This window comes from Polypterus senegalus, chromosome 18 (genome assembly GCF_016835505.1).
Source record: "Polypterus senegalus isolate Bchr_013 chromosome 18, ASM1683550v1, whole genome shotgun sequence".
Lineage (NCBI taxonomy): Eukaryota > Metazoa > Chordata > Cladistia > Polypteriformes > Polypteridae > Polypterus > Polypterus senegalus.
This window is the reverse complement of record NC_053171.1, coordinates 6,268,609-6,288,060: the sequence shown is the minus strand read 5'-3', so window position 1 is coordinate 6,288,060 and position 19,452 is coordinate 6,268,609. Positions and strand designations below refer to the sequence as shown.

At 39.5% G+C, this 19,452-nt stretch overlaps 1 protein-coding gene across 3 annotated transcripts in view; it reads left to right on the top strand.

The window, feature by feature from the left end:
- heatr5a (HEAT repeat containing 5a) overlaps positions 1-19,452 on the top strand; it is a 157,686-nt gene that overhangs the window by 82,689 nt on the left and 55,545 nt on the right. For 2 of the 3 annotated variants that reach the window (XM_039742071.1, XM_039742070.1), the window contains 4 exons: positions 4,114-4,273; positions 5,004-5,193; positions 11,163-11,332; positions 13,791-13,817. In XM_039742071.1, coding sequence (XP_039598005.1) covers positions 4,114-4,273; positions 5,004-5,193; positions 11,163-11,332; positions 13,791-13,817 — 547 coding nt within the window. The remainder of the gene's footprint in view (positions 1-4,113; positions 4,274-5,003; positions 5,194-11,162; positions 11,333-13,790; positions 13,818-19,452) is intronic. The other variant, XM_039742072.1, reaches the window with a different exon arrangement.

Sequence of the window (19,452 nt, the reverse complement as noted above, 5' to 3'; positions counted from 1 at the left end):
TGACTTCTCCGTGGGAGAACTTATCCGCGAGTATATACGATAGATGTTTGTCTATAGTTCTGCAAGTGTAAAGTGCCATGAAACAGAGTACAATGTGGATGGCACTGTGTACATTTATTGGTGTGTTCTCTGTCTGTGTGAAGTTTTAACGTGAAATGCTTCAATATTTATTATGGACTCAGATATCAACTCCAGCATTGATTGGATTGTTTTAGTCTCTATTTATATTTAAGGTTTTTGGTGCCCAGTGCATTTTGTGGTTTGTGTCAAATTGTTTGTGAAGATTTTCCTTTCAGTGGAATGACTGATGTCAAACAATTTAATGATCTTTTTAAATTCCTTACCAGACTTCTAGGCGTCCACATCCCTTTTTTTCTGAAGGCCTTGTTTTCTGAGAGCTTGTTCGATTTGGCTTGATGACACCACACTCATCTAGCCAAGAGAACACCAGACCCTCGGTATCTGCGTTTTAAATTTGAAAGTCGGGTCCACTTGCAGACCCCCTAAGGAGGTTCTAATCATTGGCGCCTAATCTGGAGCATCTGATTTTAATTTGATTGATTTGAAGTGGTGATAAGTGGACGGGTGGACTTTTTCCACTTTGACAAATCTGCATTTTTGTTAATTGGGGTTATGAGAATGAATACACTTTATGAATTTGAAAAGTCTTTTGTTCAAGTATCTGTAAGGCACTATGTGCATGAAGACCTAATGTTTGCTTGTTCAAATATGTTGAAAAAGTCAACAGCTTCCATGGGGCGTGTTTGCGTTTTCACATGAACTCACTTAGCTACAATGGAGATTTTGAAAAAAGGGATGAATGTGGCAGTAAAGATACTCGTTTGTAGGAGACGGGCCTTTTTATGAATATTTGGTAACTGGGTGTTTTCTTTGCCAGAAATCATGGTTTCCAGAAGTTGTTTTTGTATCCAGCTAGAGTCTAGAAATTTGAGCCCGAGTCTTTAAAAATTTGTTTTACCAGCCTTCCTTGCTGCATTGCTCTAGCTTTGTAAAACTCTTAAGGTTTCCTTTATACATTGCATGCTTGAAATCTCACTAAAGCTTTTCAGTAATACTCACATGTGGACACTGTGCTGGCACATTTACTCTCTGTAAATCTGCTGTTTACGTTTGGATAGCCTTGAGCCTCAACTCTTCATCCTCTTTACAGCTTCACTATGTTTAGTGGATTGAGCTTGTTAGCTTCAGGGATTTGTTCATATTTAAGGGAATTCATTCTTCTATCCACCCACAAAGTAGTCCTTGCGCCTTTGGGTGCCATTCAAGTAAACGGTATCATATTACCTTCCCAGTGGCAGTGTTTCTCTCCATTTATAGTTACTGTGATGCTATTGTCTCACCGGATGCTAATACAGTTCAGTACAGACAGATACTGGACAGCAAGATTCTTAATAAGCTTTAGGTATGAACCGCAATGAGCAACATGGCAGCGAGTTTACAACGGGAACAAAAAAAAGTTTTTTGGACTTGCCGTCAGGTTGTTTCTTTCATTCCCTCCCCCGCTATTTGTTTCGGGTTTAAGCCTCACACGTGATATTCCACATTTACGGACCGGTGTTTTAAAGGTGACGCCGAAGCTAAACACAGTCACGGGTACCTGGGAAAGTCGAAAGACCGCTATAGGGGAGTCCATTTTGGATTAGTAGTGTAGGTGTACCGTAATGTTTCCGTTTGTATTTTTTTGTTATTTAGTGTTTTATTATGCGCATTTTGTTGTCAGATATTTTGATTTTTGCTCGAAGTGTATGATTTCCCCAGTAGGCCTGAAGTGGTTTCTCCTTATGTTTAGGAGAGCTGACCATGGGAATTGAGATGTCTTTATTAGTACATTTGTGGCCGCAAGACCGGGGAATGATGGTTCGGAGAGATTTAAGAAGAAGGGTTAGGCTGTGAGCGGATGCCAGTCTAAGAGGTGCCAGGTGGCTGAGCTGTTGGTTGATGTTAAGGAGTGGGTTAGGCTCTTGAGAACCCAAAACAGAGTTGTATTTATGACAGGGACTGTAACAGAGTTGTTTTGTTTCATTTTACAACAACAACATTTATTTATATTGCACATTTTCTTACAAACAGTAGCTCAAAGTGCTTTACATACTGAAGAAAAGAAAAATAAAAGACACAATAAGAAAAACAAAATAAATCAACATTAATTAACATTGAATAAGAGTAAGGTCCAATGGCCAGAGGGGACACAAAAAACAAAAAAAAAACTCCAGACGGCTGGAGAAAAAAATAAAATCTGTCGGGATTCCAGACCATTAGACTGCCCATTTTAAGGCTGCGGATACCCTTCTCTATAGATATATTAAAGCCAAATACCAGTGACTCACTCATCACAAAATCTCCCGACCCATGAGGACTTGGGACTTGATATTGGGAATGCAGGTTACCCTTGGCCCATAGGTGCTTGCTGAGAAACAGTTTTAAAAATTTTGTGGTCCAAGCGCAAAATTTCTTATAGTTCTTTTAGACCTGTTTGTATGTCTGTCTGTTTTTCACGAGAGAACTACTTAACAGATTTATATCGGGTTATTTTCTATAATTTGCTTGAACATTCCATTGATTTTGCAACTTTCTCATCGCGCAAAGTATCAGAGCTCACTCGCGGTACCGATTTATTAGTGCAAATCTGAGAGAGACTCATTAGGCTGCGGGGCCCTCCTCACTCACGCGTCTGCCTCGGGTCGTAACCTTAACTCCACTTAGTTAGCGAACAAGAGAACTATTTAATGTATTTAGATCTTTTCTTTCTATAATTTGCTTGAACATTCTGGTTGATTTTGCGACTTCTCTTATTGCGCTAAGAATCATAGTTCGCTTGCAGGCGTGTTATATTCGCGCTAATCTGCGGGCTGAGAGGAGGTGGGAACAGTAACGTCAGGAGTGGGGAGCTGGGCAGGGCCTCCTCACTGTCCTGTTTCACTAATACGCGGGCAAAGCCTCGGGGGACGGCTAGTATGAAATAAAAGTGACTGCTATATATCAGGGTAAGTTTCATAATTAGATTTTTTTTGTCACAGGATATTTTTTTTTTTGTGCAGTCATTTACATTGGCAACTGTGTGTTTTTTTTTTTTTTTTCCTTCTCTATTGTGGAATAATAAAATTACCTTTTTTTTGTTGAACATCTGCCTCTCTTATTACCCCCTCAGTCCTGGTTGGTCCCAAACTACTAGCAGGCCATCTGCTTTAGTAGACGGCTTATGACATTTATGGAAAATAAATTGGTTGGTTTGTTTTGTTTGATTAGAACATATCTCCTTGGACCAAAATGGTCTTTAACTTATTTCAGCTTCTGTGATTGCCTACTTTAGGATTGTGATGTCACAGGCACAGAATCCTCCTGTTATCCCTTTGATGGAGATTTGGTTTGTGTTAGTAAAGCTGCCCCTGTCCTTGACCACTCTGGGTTCAGCGACGCTCTTTCTGCAAGTGGTTGAAGTGATCTGTGGGTGGTGGATGGTTTGCAGTATCTGACCAGTTTTTAAACAGATTCCAAATATTTATTCAACTATGCATTTGTCTTTAATCTGCCAACTTACAGGGAAAACACAGGAGTCAGTGGCAAGATTGGCACTCCAGCCATTGTTTTTAAAAAAAAAAAAAACTTGCCCTGTTCCAGTGTGGTGCTGAGGTGTCACCCGTTGACCGGCTGTTGTCAGGTCAATGTGATGTAATCAGTGCCTTCTCCTCCTCCTGCCTTAATTTTAAGCTCAATCAGTGAATCACGGATTCCGGTGTTGACCAAGGGTGGCTAACTGTTGAATTTGCCCCATTCACATTTACCTATCTCATCTCATCTTCTGATGTTCCTTTTCCTGATGCTGGCCACAGTGGCAGCAGATCAAGGAGGTCAGTCTGTACGTTCTGTCCTTACCTACAGTTTCCAGTTCTCACCCTTCTCATTTTAGTAAATTCTGTAAATGATGAGTAATTGTGCATTAAAGTAGCAATGTGCAGAAATATATTGTGATTCGGTTTTTGTTGTACTGTGGCCATGTTAACAACAAATAAGACATGTACAGTACTTGGACCAGAGGTGTCTAGACCTGTGGATACAACTGTGCATCTGTTTCCATTTTAACTTATTTTTCAGGTTGAAAACAGCCAGGGATGTTGTGTCACGAACAGGCCATTCCTTGGCTTTGGGAACTTTGTATAGGTACATGGGAGGAAGCATTTCAAGCCAGCACCTCAGTGCCTGCGTCGGAGTTCTTTATACTCTTTCTCAGGACAACACCTCCCCTGAAGTGCAGGTAAAGTTACAACAATTAATATTGTAAGCCATTGTAATGTCAAACTGTCTGTCTATCTTTCTGCGCCTTTCATTTATTTGTCTGTCTGTCTATCTAGTATATACTAGTATATAGTGCCTTTCCTGTCTGTCTGTCTATACTCAATTTCCACATACTGTACTTTTTGTAATCAATCAATTAACTCTGGCGAGTCAATATGGCCTTGTGGTTAAGGCTTTGGTTTGCATAGGTTTTTTTTTAATTAATTTAATAATTATTTAAATCTGCACCAGTGACTCACATTGTAGTCCTCCGCATATCACTTGCCTGTACCTCATTTGTAAAAACCAAACAGATATTTGTCTATAGTTCTGCAAGTGTCATGTGCCATGAAATACAGTGCAGTGTGGAATGGCACTCTGTAAATTTACTGTCATGCTCATGGCCAGTGTGGAGTTTTAACATGAAACATTTAAACATTAATTATGGACTCAGTTGACAACTCCAGCTTTGATTAGTCTGTTTTATTCTGTGTTCACTGAGTATTTAAGATATTTGTTACCCAGTGCATTATGTGCTTTGTGTCATCTTGTTTATGAAGTATCTTTAGCTCTCTTATTCTACTTTGACAGTCACAAAGGAGATTCAGATTTTTCTTCATTTGTAAAATTCTGCCTTTTTTTAAATAAAATTTTCAAGATCTCATTAGTTAATTTCTGTTTGTGCTGAAATGTGTTATTTTGTGTTATAGATGTGGGCATTGCACTCTCTGTCACTCATCATAGACACTGGTGGACAGTTATACCATGTCCACATGGAGCAGACCTTTGCACTTGTTTTACTGCTGCTGTTAACGGTGCCTCCTACTCATGTAGAAGTTCATCAAAGCCTTGGCCGCTGCCTAAACGCACTTATTACTGCACTTGGACCAGAACTACAAGGTACAGTACTTTTGTAGTCATTAATGCACTGTACTTGTGTTTGTTGTGTTGTCCCTATTTGACAAGCAGAATTTCCTTCTGGGGGCAGCACGGTGGTGTAGTGGTATGGCTGCTGCCTTTGCAGTAAGGAGATCAAGGTTTGTGTCCCAGGTCCTCCCTGCGTGGAGTTTACACCTTCTCCCCATGTCTATGTGGGTTTCCTCCCACAGTCCAAAGATCTGCAGGTTAGGTGGATTGGCGATTCTAAATTGGCCAATGTGTGTGTGTGTGTGTGTGTGTGTGTGTGTGCGTACTTGCTTGCCTGCTCTGCGATGGTCTTGGTGCCCTGTCCAGGGTGTGTTCCTGTCTTGTGCCCTGTGCTAGCTGGGGTCGGCTCCAGCACCCTGCTTGACCTGGCTCAGGACACAGTGAGTGAGAAAATGGCAAACTGATTGAATTTCCTTGTAGCAGCCGAAGTACTGAACTGCAGATCACAAATGTGCCGCCTCAATACCTTGAGAAGGTCGATTCATCTACAAGTGAACATGTTGAGGAATATGCAAAGGGCAGTAATATGCATTTGGGATCTGTAAGTTGCTTTGAGTGAAATAAGGTTTGTCATTCTAACACATCATAAAACGCTTTGAAGAATGGTAATATTAATTCCAAATTAGTTCAGTAATGCAGCTGAATTTAATCTTTTATACTACACATGCATTGAGCTATGTGTGTTTACCAACTAAGCATAACAACGACATTTATTTGCTTCACCAAATGTCAAAGAAGTAAATATAAGAAAAGGAAAACAAATTCAATTATCTGAGAATAATAATGAATAAGTAACAAAACCTAAATTGATTTGGGCTTATATAGATATTTAATTAGTAGATTAGTGGAGTCTTTATATATAATAATGTATTCTAGGTTTCTAAAGATGAGCTATGATAATTACTCAAATTGCTGGAAGAACAGAAAAAGCAAAAGAACTCCACATAATGTGTAGAAAAAAAACAAAATCTGCAGGGGCTCAAAATCAGACCAGCCAAGCCCCCAGTGGGCATTCTACCCACCCTTCTTAATTCTTTCCTGTTTGTTTCCAGGTTCTATCTTAGAGGATCTGATGCTCTGGGTCTTGTGTACAAACTGAACACTGCAGGCACCGTCCCTGCACAGTCCCTCGATCAGATGGTGGTGGTGCAAAATGTCACCACAGACAAAAACTATAATAAAGCAGAGAAAAGTAGAGATTAGTAAAGATTACAACTCCATGAGGAGAATGATAGTTTTGCGCATATGCAGCCTATTAGGAGTACAACTGAAACTCAAAGTGAAAGGGGGATTTTAGGAGTTTTTTTTATATGATCCATAATGTTAGCCAGATGTATCTCTATTGGTAACGTATAACAGCGAAAGGCCGCTTCACCTCATCTTGTAACCTTAGCTTTTGGAATAGTATAAGCACAATGCTATTAGAAGATCTAACGTTGCGACTTTGAATGTAGGGGGACATGCACTCCAAAATATGGGAAAGGTCTAAGATTACTTAAAGCTTTCTATACCCATTAATAAAATCAATTCTAAACGACACAGGTAACCAGTGTAGTGATGCTAAGGCTGGTGCTCAAATATTCTTTTTCTGGTTAAGATTCTTACCTGAAATCTGCCAAATAACTTGAAACAAAACACCGAAACATAGATGTACCTCAGTATAAGTAAACTTAAAAAGTATCAAAGTATACCAAGACATGTTACCTATGATGAGTTGGCCGCAGTGAAGCAATGATCAAAATTGCAGTCTTGACTGACTGCCTCTCCTCTTTGCCAACTTTTTTTCTAGGCTTAGTTGTCTTACTAATAATATTCACCTTTAAGTCTATATAAAAAAAATATGCCAGATTTTCATCAAATTTATAATTGCTTGTAATTCATTTAGTATTTTACCAATGAGGATAAAGTAATCAAAGGTGTTCATTTTAATAATTTTGAGCAGATAGCTTTATTTACAAAAGCAAACTTTAATACAAGAACAGTGGATTAAAAATACAAAGTTAACAAAACTCTCAGAACATAAACAAAACATAGCAAAACTTGAGTGTAAGAATTTGTCTCCCAGTGCAATTTGATAACTTAGAAGGAAGTCAGTTTTAAAGTTTCATCCATAGAACACACAGAAACTGAAAACACCATAACAATAGGGAAAAAATGAAAACCAAGACAATGAGCATTGTTAACAGTAACATGGACTGCCACCACCACGACAGCACCAGTTTAACATGATCAGGGTGGACTGGAGACAGCAGGTCTTGGTGTGGACGTGCGAAGACTAGAAGGTTAAGTCCATATCAATGATGAGACCTTCAGCCCAGCTCAAGTTCTAGACCAGGGGTCTTAAACTTTGGTCCTGGAGTGCCACTGTCGCTGTAGGTTTTCATTCTAACCCTTTTCTTGATGAGTGATCAGTTTTTGCTGTTAATGAACTTCTTTTCCCTTTATTTGAATTGACTTTTTTATTTTAATATTCAGTCCTCTGAGTTGTTTCATGTTTTTCCTTAAAGAGCACCCAAACAGAAATGAGATGAGAAGTGAGCCAACAGACAACCAGCTAATTCAGGAATCCAAACCCCTACCAGTGTTTTAATCAGAAGCCAGTTCTTGTTATTAATTACACCTGTTATTTAATTCCGTGGCCTGTTGTTGCTCTTATTGTGTCACATTAGACATTTCCATAGTGGTTGATTTTTCTTTTTTCAAAGAAGATCATTAAAGTGTTTTGTGGATCTGAGCAGATATCCACATTACTGAGCCCTTCATCTTTCTTTATTTTCAGATATTGTATGATTGGAACTGGTTAGTTGGTCGTGTGTTGGCTTGTTTTGTATCTCATTATTGTTTGGCTGCTAATTAAGGCGTCTGAGTCTTAAATAGCAAGTCATTTAAAATGAAGGCAAAGGAGTTAATTAGCAGCAAAAACTGGTCACTAATTGAAAAAAGAAGAGTTAGAATAAAAACCTGCAGGACTGGAGTTGTAGACCCGCTGTTCTAGACCTTCACTTTAAAGAGTGTTTCTCTCATTATTAGCGTTTACATTTATTTGCTTGGCAGACTTACAAAACAGGTAAACATAATGGAGTAACATTAGGCTGGGCCCTGTTTGTTCAGCAAGCATAATTAGAGAGGTAACAGGAGTTGATTGCCACAAGTGAAAAGATATAATAACTAATACATTTACAATCCTAGATTAATAATCCATAAAGCAATTAAACTTCACAACAAATCTACCAACAATATGAAAGATCACAGAACAAAGTTTTTTTAAGTCAATTAGACAGATATTCACAGAAGTGATGGGTTTTCAATTGCTTCTTAAATACATTGAGGAATGTCAGCAGTTCAGATGAAGGTGGGCAGCTCGTTCCACCAGCTAGGACTTACATAGGAAAAGAGTCTGGATTGAGACTTGGCACCACCAGACGCGGTTCACTGGCAGACCAGAGTGAGCAAGAAGGAGTGTAGGGGCTTCACCAGTGTGTCCATATACTGTATGTACTCGCGTTTAAGTTCTCCCGCGGATAAGTCAGGACTTGATTTTGCCGTATAACTTCTGGTATTTTATAATGTCGGTCGTATAAAATCGAGTGCGGAAAACTCACGCTATTGGTCCAAGAGATTATAATAGGCAAACGCCCACCTGAGAGAGTAACCACAGAGCACACAGCCTTTTTTTTTGTCCTATGTATTGTGCCTACATGACCACACAGTAATACCCAAACTATTCCAAAGTGACGTTTGCACTGTTTTGCGCTTTTTGTATCTCACACCCTCATACTCGTTTATCATAAGAGCATCCCTTATCTACGATGAAGCGTTCGATCAGAAGAAAATATGAAGCTGGTTTGGTAACAAAATTTGATACGTCTGAGAAACTGGTGCGAGATTGGAGGAAGCAAAATTGAAATTGTCGCATTTTTGAACGGGCGTATAAGTCGGGGTCTGATTTTATGATTGATTTTTTATACACAAGTATATACGGTTCTCAGGTGCTGACCCACTGACTCCTCTGTAGGCAAGCATCAGGGAGTTGAACTTAATGCGTGCTGCTGCAGAGAGCCAACTTAGTGACATGTGCCCGTCTCAACTGGTTAAATACAAGACAGGCCGCTGTATTCTGAATCATCTGGAGCTCATTGATAGCACATTCGGGTACTCCTGCCAAAAGTGAGTTGCAGTGGTCAGGAGGCAACAAGAGCAAAGCCTGCACCAGAATTTGTGCTGCATATTCTGTCAGATAAGGTCTGATCTCGCGGATGTTGTACTGCGGCAACCTGCATGAACGAGAATGTAGAAATTAGCAGAATTACCACATTACCTAAATAATACCTGTCTGAATTTAAGGACAAATTATGTTCAATTATCCACTCTCTCTCTCACTTCACTACAAAGAGGAGAGGTTGGGAGCATGCTCCGATTATAGCGTGTTGCTGCAACCATCCGGAATGGGATCTGAGTGCAACCGTGCAGTGGGTGACACCTCAGCACCACACTGAAGAGTGTGAGTTTTTTTGTTTTTTCTACAGTGGCTGGAGTGCCAATCCTGCCACCAACCCCTAAGTTTTACCTGCAAGTTGGATGACTTGCTTACTTGGCTGGATGCAGATTAACGTCATACCTGGGACGGAGCAATTGCAGATTAAGGGCCTTACTCAGGGACCCAGTGGAGTAGAGTCACTTCTGGCACTTATGGGATTCGAACCAGCAACCTTCTGATTGCCAGCACAGATCCCCAGCCTCCGAGCCACCACTCACTACAGGAGACCCTTAATAGCATAACTGAAGTATTTCAGCTATGAGCATGCAAATAAACTTTATATTTATGAATACCCTCTGAGTTTTTCTTTAAGGTTGTACCTTATTTAAAATAGCGATATTTAACAATTGTTAAAGTTACAGAGGGACTGTAAATTTAACATACAGTGGAACCTGACGTGACCCGAAGTAATTTCCCCCATAGGATTATTGTATGTAAATACAATTAATCCGTTCCAGACCGTACACACTGTATGTAAATATATTTTTTTAAAGATTTTTAAGCACAAAAATAGTTAATTATACCCTAGAATGCACACTGTAATAGTAAACTAAATGTAAAAACATTGAATAACACTGAGAAAACCTTGAACAGAGAAAAGTAACATTGCAAGAGTTCACGCTACAGCCTTGTGAACCGCTCGCTGTAAACAGTTGAGTTTTAAGCACAGGAAAAAAATAAACATTTAAAAAATACTTCATTTATGCAAAAACTAACCATAAACAACCAAGAAAACTAACCTTGCATGAGTCGAGTTCTGGCATGAAGGAAGTGAGCAGGAAGCTGGGTGGAGAGGAGATTACAGTTTTGAGGGAAAGTCCCTCTGCGCGATGCACTTCTGACCGAGAACAATGTACTGTACAGGGGGAGACTGAACACGGGCGGAAATCATCGGCACGTACGAAGCGGAAGGCAAACTGGCTTGTTCATCACCCGAGTGTGTGGTCGTGAACAGATGCAAAAATTTGGCAGACTTTTTGCTTATAGCCCGATTTATACGTGTTCTGAGATGTTCATGACCCGAGGTTCCACTCTACATGTAAATGACGTTCAGTTCCAAATTTTTTTAAATTATTTTTTTTAATAAAGATTTATTAGTGGTTAATTTAGAAAAAATCTGGAAGCTTACCCTTCAAGACGGTTTGTGCGAGTAGACACTTAGAAACATGACTTGATGTAGTATTGTGATGTGTGGAAGCTGGAAAAGTCAATAAGCAACTCATTTGTTGTCCTCCGAATTTTTAAAGTATCAGTATAATGTTACTGCTATTGATTTTAGGTGTACTTGTGGCAGACTTCTGTATGCTGTTACTCAAACTGAAAGCCGGCATACAGCGCATGTGGTCCTAATGGACCTTAGCGTGCCTCTGATTTCAAATTAACGTTTCATCCGTTTGCTTTTTAGGTGGCAGCTCATCCATATCTGCACTAAGGAAATCCTGTCTCGTTGGGTGTGCAGTGATGCAGGATAACCCCGACTGCTTAGTCCAGGCCCAAGCAATCTCCTGCTTGCAGCAGCTTCACATGTTTGCTCCTCGGCATGTTAACCTCACCAATCTTGTACCCAGCCTTTGTGTAAGTTGGCTTATTAGGAGGTGTGTTTTTTCTCCCAGTATTGTTTCACTTATTTTTCATTGAAGTAGAATCAGTTTTTTTTTTTATTATATCATTTTCATTTTTATACTATACCGTTTCTTTAGCTTATTTCATTAGGTACTTAAAGAATAGAAATCTAAACTTTATATTTCATAGTAAAAGGGTTATGTTTCTTCAATCGTAAGTTGTAGTTGTTATCAGTTGACCTGTTTACTAAAACATGTCCACTTCAAGGTAACTGCTGTTTTTCAAAATACAGTCATGTGGCGAGTTAAGGCTCCATTTGGGACGGGCCATTTGGCTGGTAGTGGGTCATTAATGAATTTAAAAAGACAAAACTGGGTTTCAGGTCTATAAAGATTGAGAAACACTCGTGTGAGAGAGGGTGGCGTGGGCCGAATGCATTCGGATCAGTGCTGATCAAAAGAAACCTTAAAGGGCCCTCCAAGAGTCACAGTGATAGCAGCAATGAAAGACTTCTCACTGCTGCTGGTTTTAGCAATTTCTAGAAATTATTACCCTGTGGTTTTCCAATGGCCCTCTGCCGTAAATACAGTACAAATGGCTTCAACTCAGTTGTCTTGAAATTGGCGCATGACTGTATTTAAGTTCATTTTAAAGGTTGTATATTTCTTTGTCATACTTTGCATTAAGTTTAGCCTGCTCTAGGGTACACTTAACGTGACGTAACAATTAAAACTTTTTTTTTTTTGTTTTCAATTTGGATCAAGCTTTTCAAATTCCTGTTGTTGAAAGCATTGTACCTTCCTCCTCCTTTTTGAGAGAAATTCTTAAATAAAAAAAAAAGTAATCTTTGGAAGTTTCATTTTCTTACAAAAGGCACCTTAAAAACAAAAAGTGTTTTTAAAAGGATAAAATCATTCTTACCCTCAAACAAATAATGTTTTGGATAGGTGAATATTTCCAGTGAATTGTCATTAGAATTACCGTATATACTCGCGGATAAGTCAGGACTTGATTTTCCTGTCTAATTTCTGGTATTTTATAATGTCGGTTGTATAAGTCGAAGGTGGAAGACTCCTGCTAACGCCCACCTGAGAGAGTCACCATGGAGCACACTGTAGCGGTCAGGTGCCGCTCAGATTCACACCGTCAAGATGACAGTGGTTTATATATTTTTTTTATAGTGGATCACAGGGACGTTCCCAGCCTTGGCTCGACCCGCACACACTCCCAACAGAGACAAAAATACAGCACACTGGGGAATAACAATAATTAAAGAATGTATTGAAATTAAATAATATAAATGAAACCAATAATACCACCCCAGTAGCCCTATGGCGATTTACATTAAACATATAAACACAAACACCACACAGCAACGTCCATGGAATATCAAACCGGATGTACTGAGAGATGACGATAGTGAGCCAAGAGAACTGCACGCTGCAAGGGAATTATAAACAGTCCTACCAGTAGCCACTGTAAGGGCGAAGATGGATGGATGGTTCAGGAGCGCTCCTTTTCTTGTGGGGAGCCAATGAATCCATAATCAATCCTTAGGACACGGATAGACAGAAGACAATCCAGACCCCAACAACGAATACAATCCAGGACACAAAACTAATTATGGCTTAAACTATAGAAGGCAGTCTCACAGGTAAACAGAACCAAAATACAACAACAAAACACCCCCCTCTCCTTTGGCCACCTGCCCTCCTTTTAAACTACTTTGACCCCAACAGCCCCTGCTGGGACTGCTGGGAGATGCAGTTTTAATTCATAGTAGCACTGCTACATCACTGCCTTTTTTTTCTACGTAGGTGTGGCAATGCGCTGTATCAGCATGTGCTTTTCACCTCTCTCTCACTCTCCGTATTGTACCTACGTGACCACACGGTGATACTCAAACTATTCCAAAGAGACGTTTGCACTTATTTATGTTTTTCGTATCTCACACCCTCATACACCTTTATCATAAGAACATCCCTTATCTACGATGGAGCGTTCAATCAGAAGGAAATATGAAGCTGGTTTTAAATTAAACGTTGTTGAAGTAGTGAATGAAATTGGTAACTGCGCTGCTGCAACACAATTTGAGAAACTGATGTGAGATTGGAGGAGGCAAGAATTTATTTTTTTTTTGTTACATCTTAAGTGTCGTATTTTTGAACAGGTGTATAAGTTGGGGTCTGATTTTATGATCAATTTTTCGGGTTTCAACACCTGACTTATACCTGAGTATATACGGTATTTGTTTTCATTAAATTACTTTTCTGAGCTTATTAAGGATGAATGGCCAGTGCACTTCCAATGCATCCCAACACTTGTTCTGCACTCTTGCAATGAAAGATTTTTCTTTACTTTTTAAAATGGCGCACACTGTGATTTCTTGCTGACATCATAACTTTGGGGTATTTGTGTCCCTCTTTTTTCCAATTGTTGTGATCTGTTTATCATTTGCTCTTTTGTGCAGGAGATCTTATGGGATAAATCTGTTTTGGTAGGTCTAACCTTTGCAGCTTCAACATGGACTTTCCCTTGCAACTGCTTGTTCTTATCTTTTACTCCCTGTGTTATCTTTCGTTTAAACTAACATGACCCATATCAAGTGGTGCATGAACTTCCATTTCTGTACTTATTACTGGGGGTAGTGTTAAGGGAACATGCTTACAGTCATATTTGAAATGGTCAGCAGCAACTGTAAAGAAAATACGTTAAGATTACTGTAAAGAATCTTCATTTGGTGTGGAGCCTCGCATTGACCAGACTTTCCATCTGGTTTGGTGAGCGGTTAAGTATAATTCAGCCAGTCTTGGGTTTGTATCAGCAATATGTTTTGTGACGCACACTTTATCAGACACAACCCTGATTCATGAAATCTGAATGCCTTGCTGAAGATGTAACATTGCAGAAGGGATTTGATGTCAGGTAGCTATTGTTCATCACCCCCAAAGCAAATGAGCTGCTATGTTTTTAAACAGAAAAAGGATCTTCTGTGATGACGACTACGAGTTCTAAATACAGTCGAGTATTTGCATCTGACACTCTCTCCAAGACCTGCCATGGATGCCTGAAACCACAGATAGTAGCGTGCCCTTTATATCAGTCGTTTACATACACACTAGTAATAACGTTTAATTGATAAATTACGCACAATAAGACATTATCAAGAGCACATTGTAACACATTGTACGTTATTATATTTGTGCTGTCTCTTTCTTTCTATTGAAAGGGCGGAGTGGTGGCTCTGAGGTAGGGATCTGCATTGGTCAAATCCCGTAAACGCTAAAAGTGACTCTACTCTGTTGGGCCCTTGAGCAAGGCCCTTAACCTGGGTGTTAGGTTAATCTGCATCTAGCCCTTCATGTAGGCCCTCCAACCTGCAGGGAAACACCTGGGGCAGTCCAGCCACCATAAAAACCTCCCACTGTTCCATTCAGTCTGAACTGGTGGGGTGCTGAGGCGCACTTGGGTCCTAATCTGGGATCCTGAGTTGGTTTGTCATGTGGTAAGTGCGGCAATGCGCTCTATCAGTGTGAGCTCCTAACCTCTCTCTCTCTATTGATTGAAAGCAATTGTAACATTTTAGCTTTAACTCTCAAGGGGTGATGGAGCAATACAATTATCTTTTACACACACAGAGGTAAAACACATTTTGACATTACATTTTTACATGTATTTCCTAGAACATGTCCTAACCTATTGTGAGTACTCTCTGGCTTCTCCGTTCTTCATTGTTTTCACTGATGGGAAGCACTTCACGGCTCCTTTTAGGCTTTGAAGAACTGCCAACATTACTACATGTGCTTTGGTTCCCAGAGCCATTATTAAATAAAATATTTTCACAGCAACACTGCGATAATTTGGCAGCGAATGCAGACAACGAGAGCGCCAGAGTCTAAATGTTGGATTTTACTTTATTTGCTACTTCAGACACTTGGGCGTGCCCCCACGCTCTGAGATTTGCAGCAATTGTTTACTTCTGGAATCACCAGAACATTAGATGAGTCAAGCACAATCTTCAATAGAATTCCTACCTGATGAACTGAGCACAACCATCAAAGACGGGCTGAGGGCGTCATCCAGGATCGGCCACAATCAGCCTTTGATGCTTCTGCCGTGAGTCGAGTGTGTTCATTGGAATAGTGGAAGAGGTTTTGGCTGTGGTTGGCTGAGATGCTGCCACTGTGAATCAAGCGTGATCGTCAGACTGCTGGGGGTAGGTTGCTGGTATGGTTAGTCTGGGGTCTGTCCTGGCCCACCTGCGATGCTGCTGCCTTCCCACAGGTTGGAAAATGCTGCTCTAAACAACACGATGTTACCTCTGCCCCAAAGTGAAAGTCACCTAAAGCTGAATTGAAACTTCATATTCTCATACACTGCTCAACATCAGGTTGAATTTTAATGCACCATACAGAAGCACATCATCGTCTTGGTGTGATGTCCCAGTGCCATTCCCCATGCCGGCTAATCACAAATAATCTACAAAGATAAAACTGTGCAAAACTCCCCGTCTGTTTTAGCATATCAACCAGTGCATTAGTCACTTAAAATTTTCAGCTTGCATAAACTCACATTATCAAAGAATTTAGCTTTTCAGAGACTTTGGAGTTACCACTGGCTAATATACTTTATGAATGTTTCCCCCTAAAATGCCAACACTCCTCAGGGTCTTTTACAGAACCGCAGAAGCCAGTGATTGTACTTGAGAAACATTAGGGAGGGCATCGCATGCTTAAGAGTTCTATGTACCATTTTTGGGCATTTCATTTGAATTTTCAAACCTAGTTAGGCAAGGGAAGCAGGAAGTACAGTGGTACCTTGAGATAAGAGTTTAATTCGTTCCGTTACCGAGCTCGTAAGTCAAAATGCTTCTATCTCAAATCCATTTTCCCCAGCCCCCAAAAAACCACCCCAATTTTTTGTTAAATGTTTTCAACATAAAAATGTATTTATAATTAACAAATACTGTATACAAACAAAATTAAACATAATACATAAAAGAGAATCTAAAGAAATAAACAGATGTTGGCAGAACTGATTAGCGCATTGTAATTTTTTTTTCCTTGACTTCACTTTTGCTTAACTTAATTTTCTTCTTCTACTTTTTTTTTTTTTTTCTTTTTTGCCACACTTTCGTCATTTTCATTCTCAAGGCGTTTCAATAGAAACCTGTCCAAGGAGCTTTGTTTAGTCCTCCCCTTTAGAATGTTTCTGAAATGAGTTAGGCACGTGTCAGTAAATTGCGCCGCTGCACGACCAGTTGCAACTTTTTCAAGGTGTTTCTTTTCTTTAAAGTTCAAAACTTTTTCCCACATTGCAAACACTTCCTTTATCTCACTTGAAGAGAGAACCTCCTCTGTGATACCGATCTCCTGCAGAACCCCCATATGTTGCCACGTCTGTAGTTCCGTCAACTCCTCCGTCGTCAGTTCCTCACAATGTGCGGCGACAAGCTCTTTGATGGCTCGTATTTCGAATTTTGGCTTGTAACTCAAGGCAAAAAAATTGACCTAATGTCGGCTTACGTCTTTTGTTATATACAGTCGTAGATATTTTTTGGCTTTTTGTTGTGTAGTCCGCCTATATGATATAAGTTATGGATCATTACTGTCTGTTGGAGGAAGGTAGAGTTGCCTTTAATTAATCAAACTGAGGACAAAAAATGTCTAGCAATTTTATTTAGAAGGCAAAGCAGTTTAAGGAAATGCCACACATTAAAATGAGCTTCCTGCCTTATGCCTTGTGCTTCTGAAATAGACTTTGAATTAAGTTAAGATGGTTTGAGAATGTTATATTATCATCTAGTATTAATCTGTCATCCTTTATTTGAATCTTTTATTGAAAGCTGACAACACAAAATCACTTAAACAGAAAAAAAAATATCTACAGTGTCCGCCATAATGTTTGGCACAAAGACCCATTTTACTTTGATTCACCCCGGTGTTCTACAGTTTACAATTACAAATCTGACCGTTCAGATCATTTAAGGGGTTTGCTTACATCATCAATGAAGAGAAGTGTGCCAGGACCTGTGGCAGCCATAGATGTCCATGCCATAGCACCCTCAGCAACGTGTTTAACAGATGAGGTGGTCTGCTTTCGATCTTTGGCAGTTCCTTGTCATCTCCACGTATTGCTCTCGCCATCACTCTGATGCAGCAGGTTCATCTTTGTCTCGTCTGTCTATAAGACCTTTTTCCCAGAATTCTGAAGTCTTTTTTTGACAACTGCAGTCTGGTCATCCTGTTTTTGCGGTAACTAGTGGTTTGTGTCTTGCAGTGTGGCCTCTGCATTTCTGTTCATGAAGTCTTCTGTGGATAGTCATTTATGACTGATCCGCATTGGCCTCCTGAAGACTCTTTATGATCTGTCGTGCGGGAATTTGGGTTTTTTTTTCTTGACCATGGTGGGGATTCTTCCGTCATCAGCAGTGGAGGTCTTCATTGGCCTGCTAGTCCCTTGTGATTACTCAGCTCACCAGTGCATTCTTTCTTCTAAATGATATTCCTGGCAATTGATTGAGATGAACTTAAAGTGTTACTGATGTCTCGGATGGTTTTATTCTTGTTTTTCAGCCTCATAATGACTTCTTTGACTTTCACTGCCACTGCTCTTGTCCTCCTGTTGAACAATGGCAGGTACAGACTTAAGGGGTAGAAGCAAGCTGAAGTATCTGATGCCATGAAGTAACCCAATACATGTGATGCCATTTTTGCCCAAACATTATGGAGCTGTGAAATGGGAGATATGTAGAAAAAGAATTGTGTAACCAAAATGAATGCAAATCCCCTTAAATTAAAGTCTGACATGTGCGCTTTAATTAGGGCATCTGAGTTTGATTTGTAATTTTAAATTGTGGTGCAGGGGTGCAAATCAAGGAAAATTCTGTCTTTGGCCCAAACAATATGGAGGACGCTGTACACCTGTAGTACATCTCACTTTTTCCGGCAGAGACTTGCGAGTCCCTTCACTTTATTGAACTTTTACTATTTCAACGTTGGCACTCTGGTCATTGGTTACTGATGATGTCAGTCCTGCCATTGTGTGATTTTAGCAGTGCAGAAATACGGATTGAATTTCATAAATCACACTGCCCACGCAACAACAGACACATAATATATACCCACCGGAAAAGTCAAATCCCTCCATTTTAGTTTGCACAGGAGAATATTTTTGTTAGGAAGAAATAAGTAAGGGTTATCCCCAAGCTGTTAAAAAATAGAAAGGACATTTACAGAACACTTTTACTATATGACCTTTATCAGATGATTGTGGTTGTAGACTGTGCTTTACTTATTTGGAAGAGGAAGACGCTATTGGCACAGCATTTATTACATTACACAAGAACAGCAACAACATTTATTTCTGTAGATCAGTGGTTCTCAACTTGTGGGGAAGGCCACCCTAGAGGGGTGCGAAGTAACAAAAAGGGGGCGCAAAGATGTGAAAAAAAGAAAGCAAGAATGAAAAATATGAAAATTGCATCTATTGAAACCAAAACAAATTAACTTAAACTACATTCTGATCCTAGAAAAATAAATATAGAGTTAGATAAATGTCGATAAAAGTTAAGTAGGTATAATAAAATATGCATCTATGACATATCATTAATTAAAAAAGAACTAATTGGTATTAGTGGGCTCCTTTCAAAAAAATGTTGGGGGGCGATTAAAACTGTTATAAAAACTCGGGTCGCAAATACTTAAAGGTTGAGAAACGCCACTGTAGCACATTTTAATACATGACAGTAACTTTATAATAATAAGAGCTAAACAGGGTTACAAAAGACAGTAAAAAGTTAAAATTTATAACTACGGAAACCGAGAAAGAACATGCAATATCGTAATTTTTTTTAATTGTCTCCTCGAGATAACAGACTCATTTTATCGAGAATACGAACTTTGTTTTCTTGAGATAACGAAATTATTTCATAATATTAATAATAAGGTTTCATTTCGAAATTCTACACATAACGGTCAACAACGTCCGCCATGGTGAACTTTCTTATTTATAGCCCCATCTTCACAAAATTTGGTAGGCGGCTTCCCTGTGCTAACCGAAACCAATGTACGTACTTATTTCGGTGGAATGATGCCACTGTCGGCTGCCATATTGAACTTTTCAATGGTCTT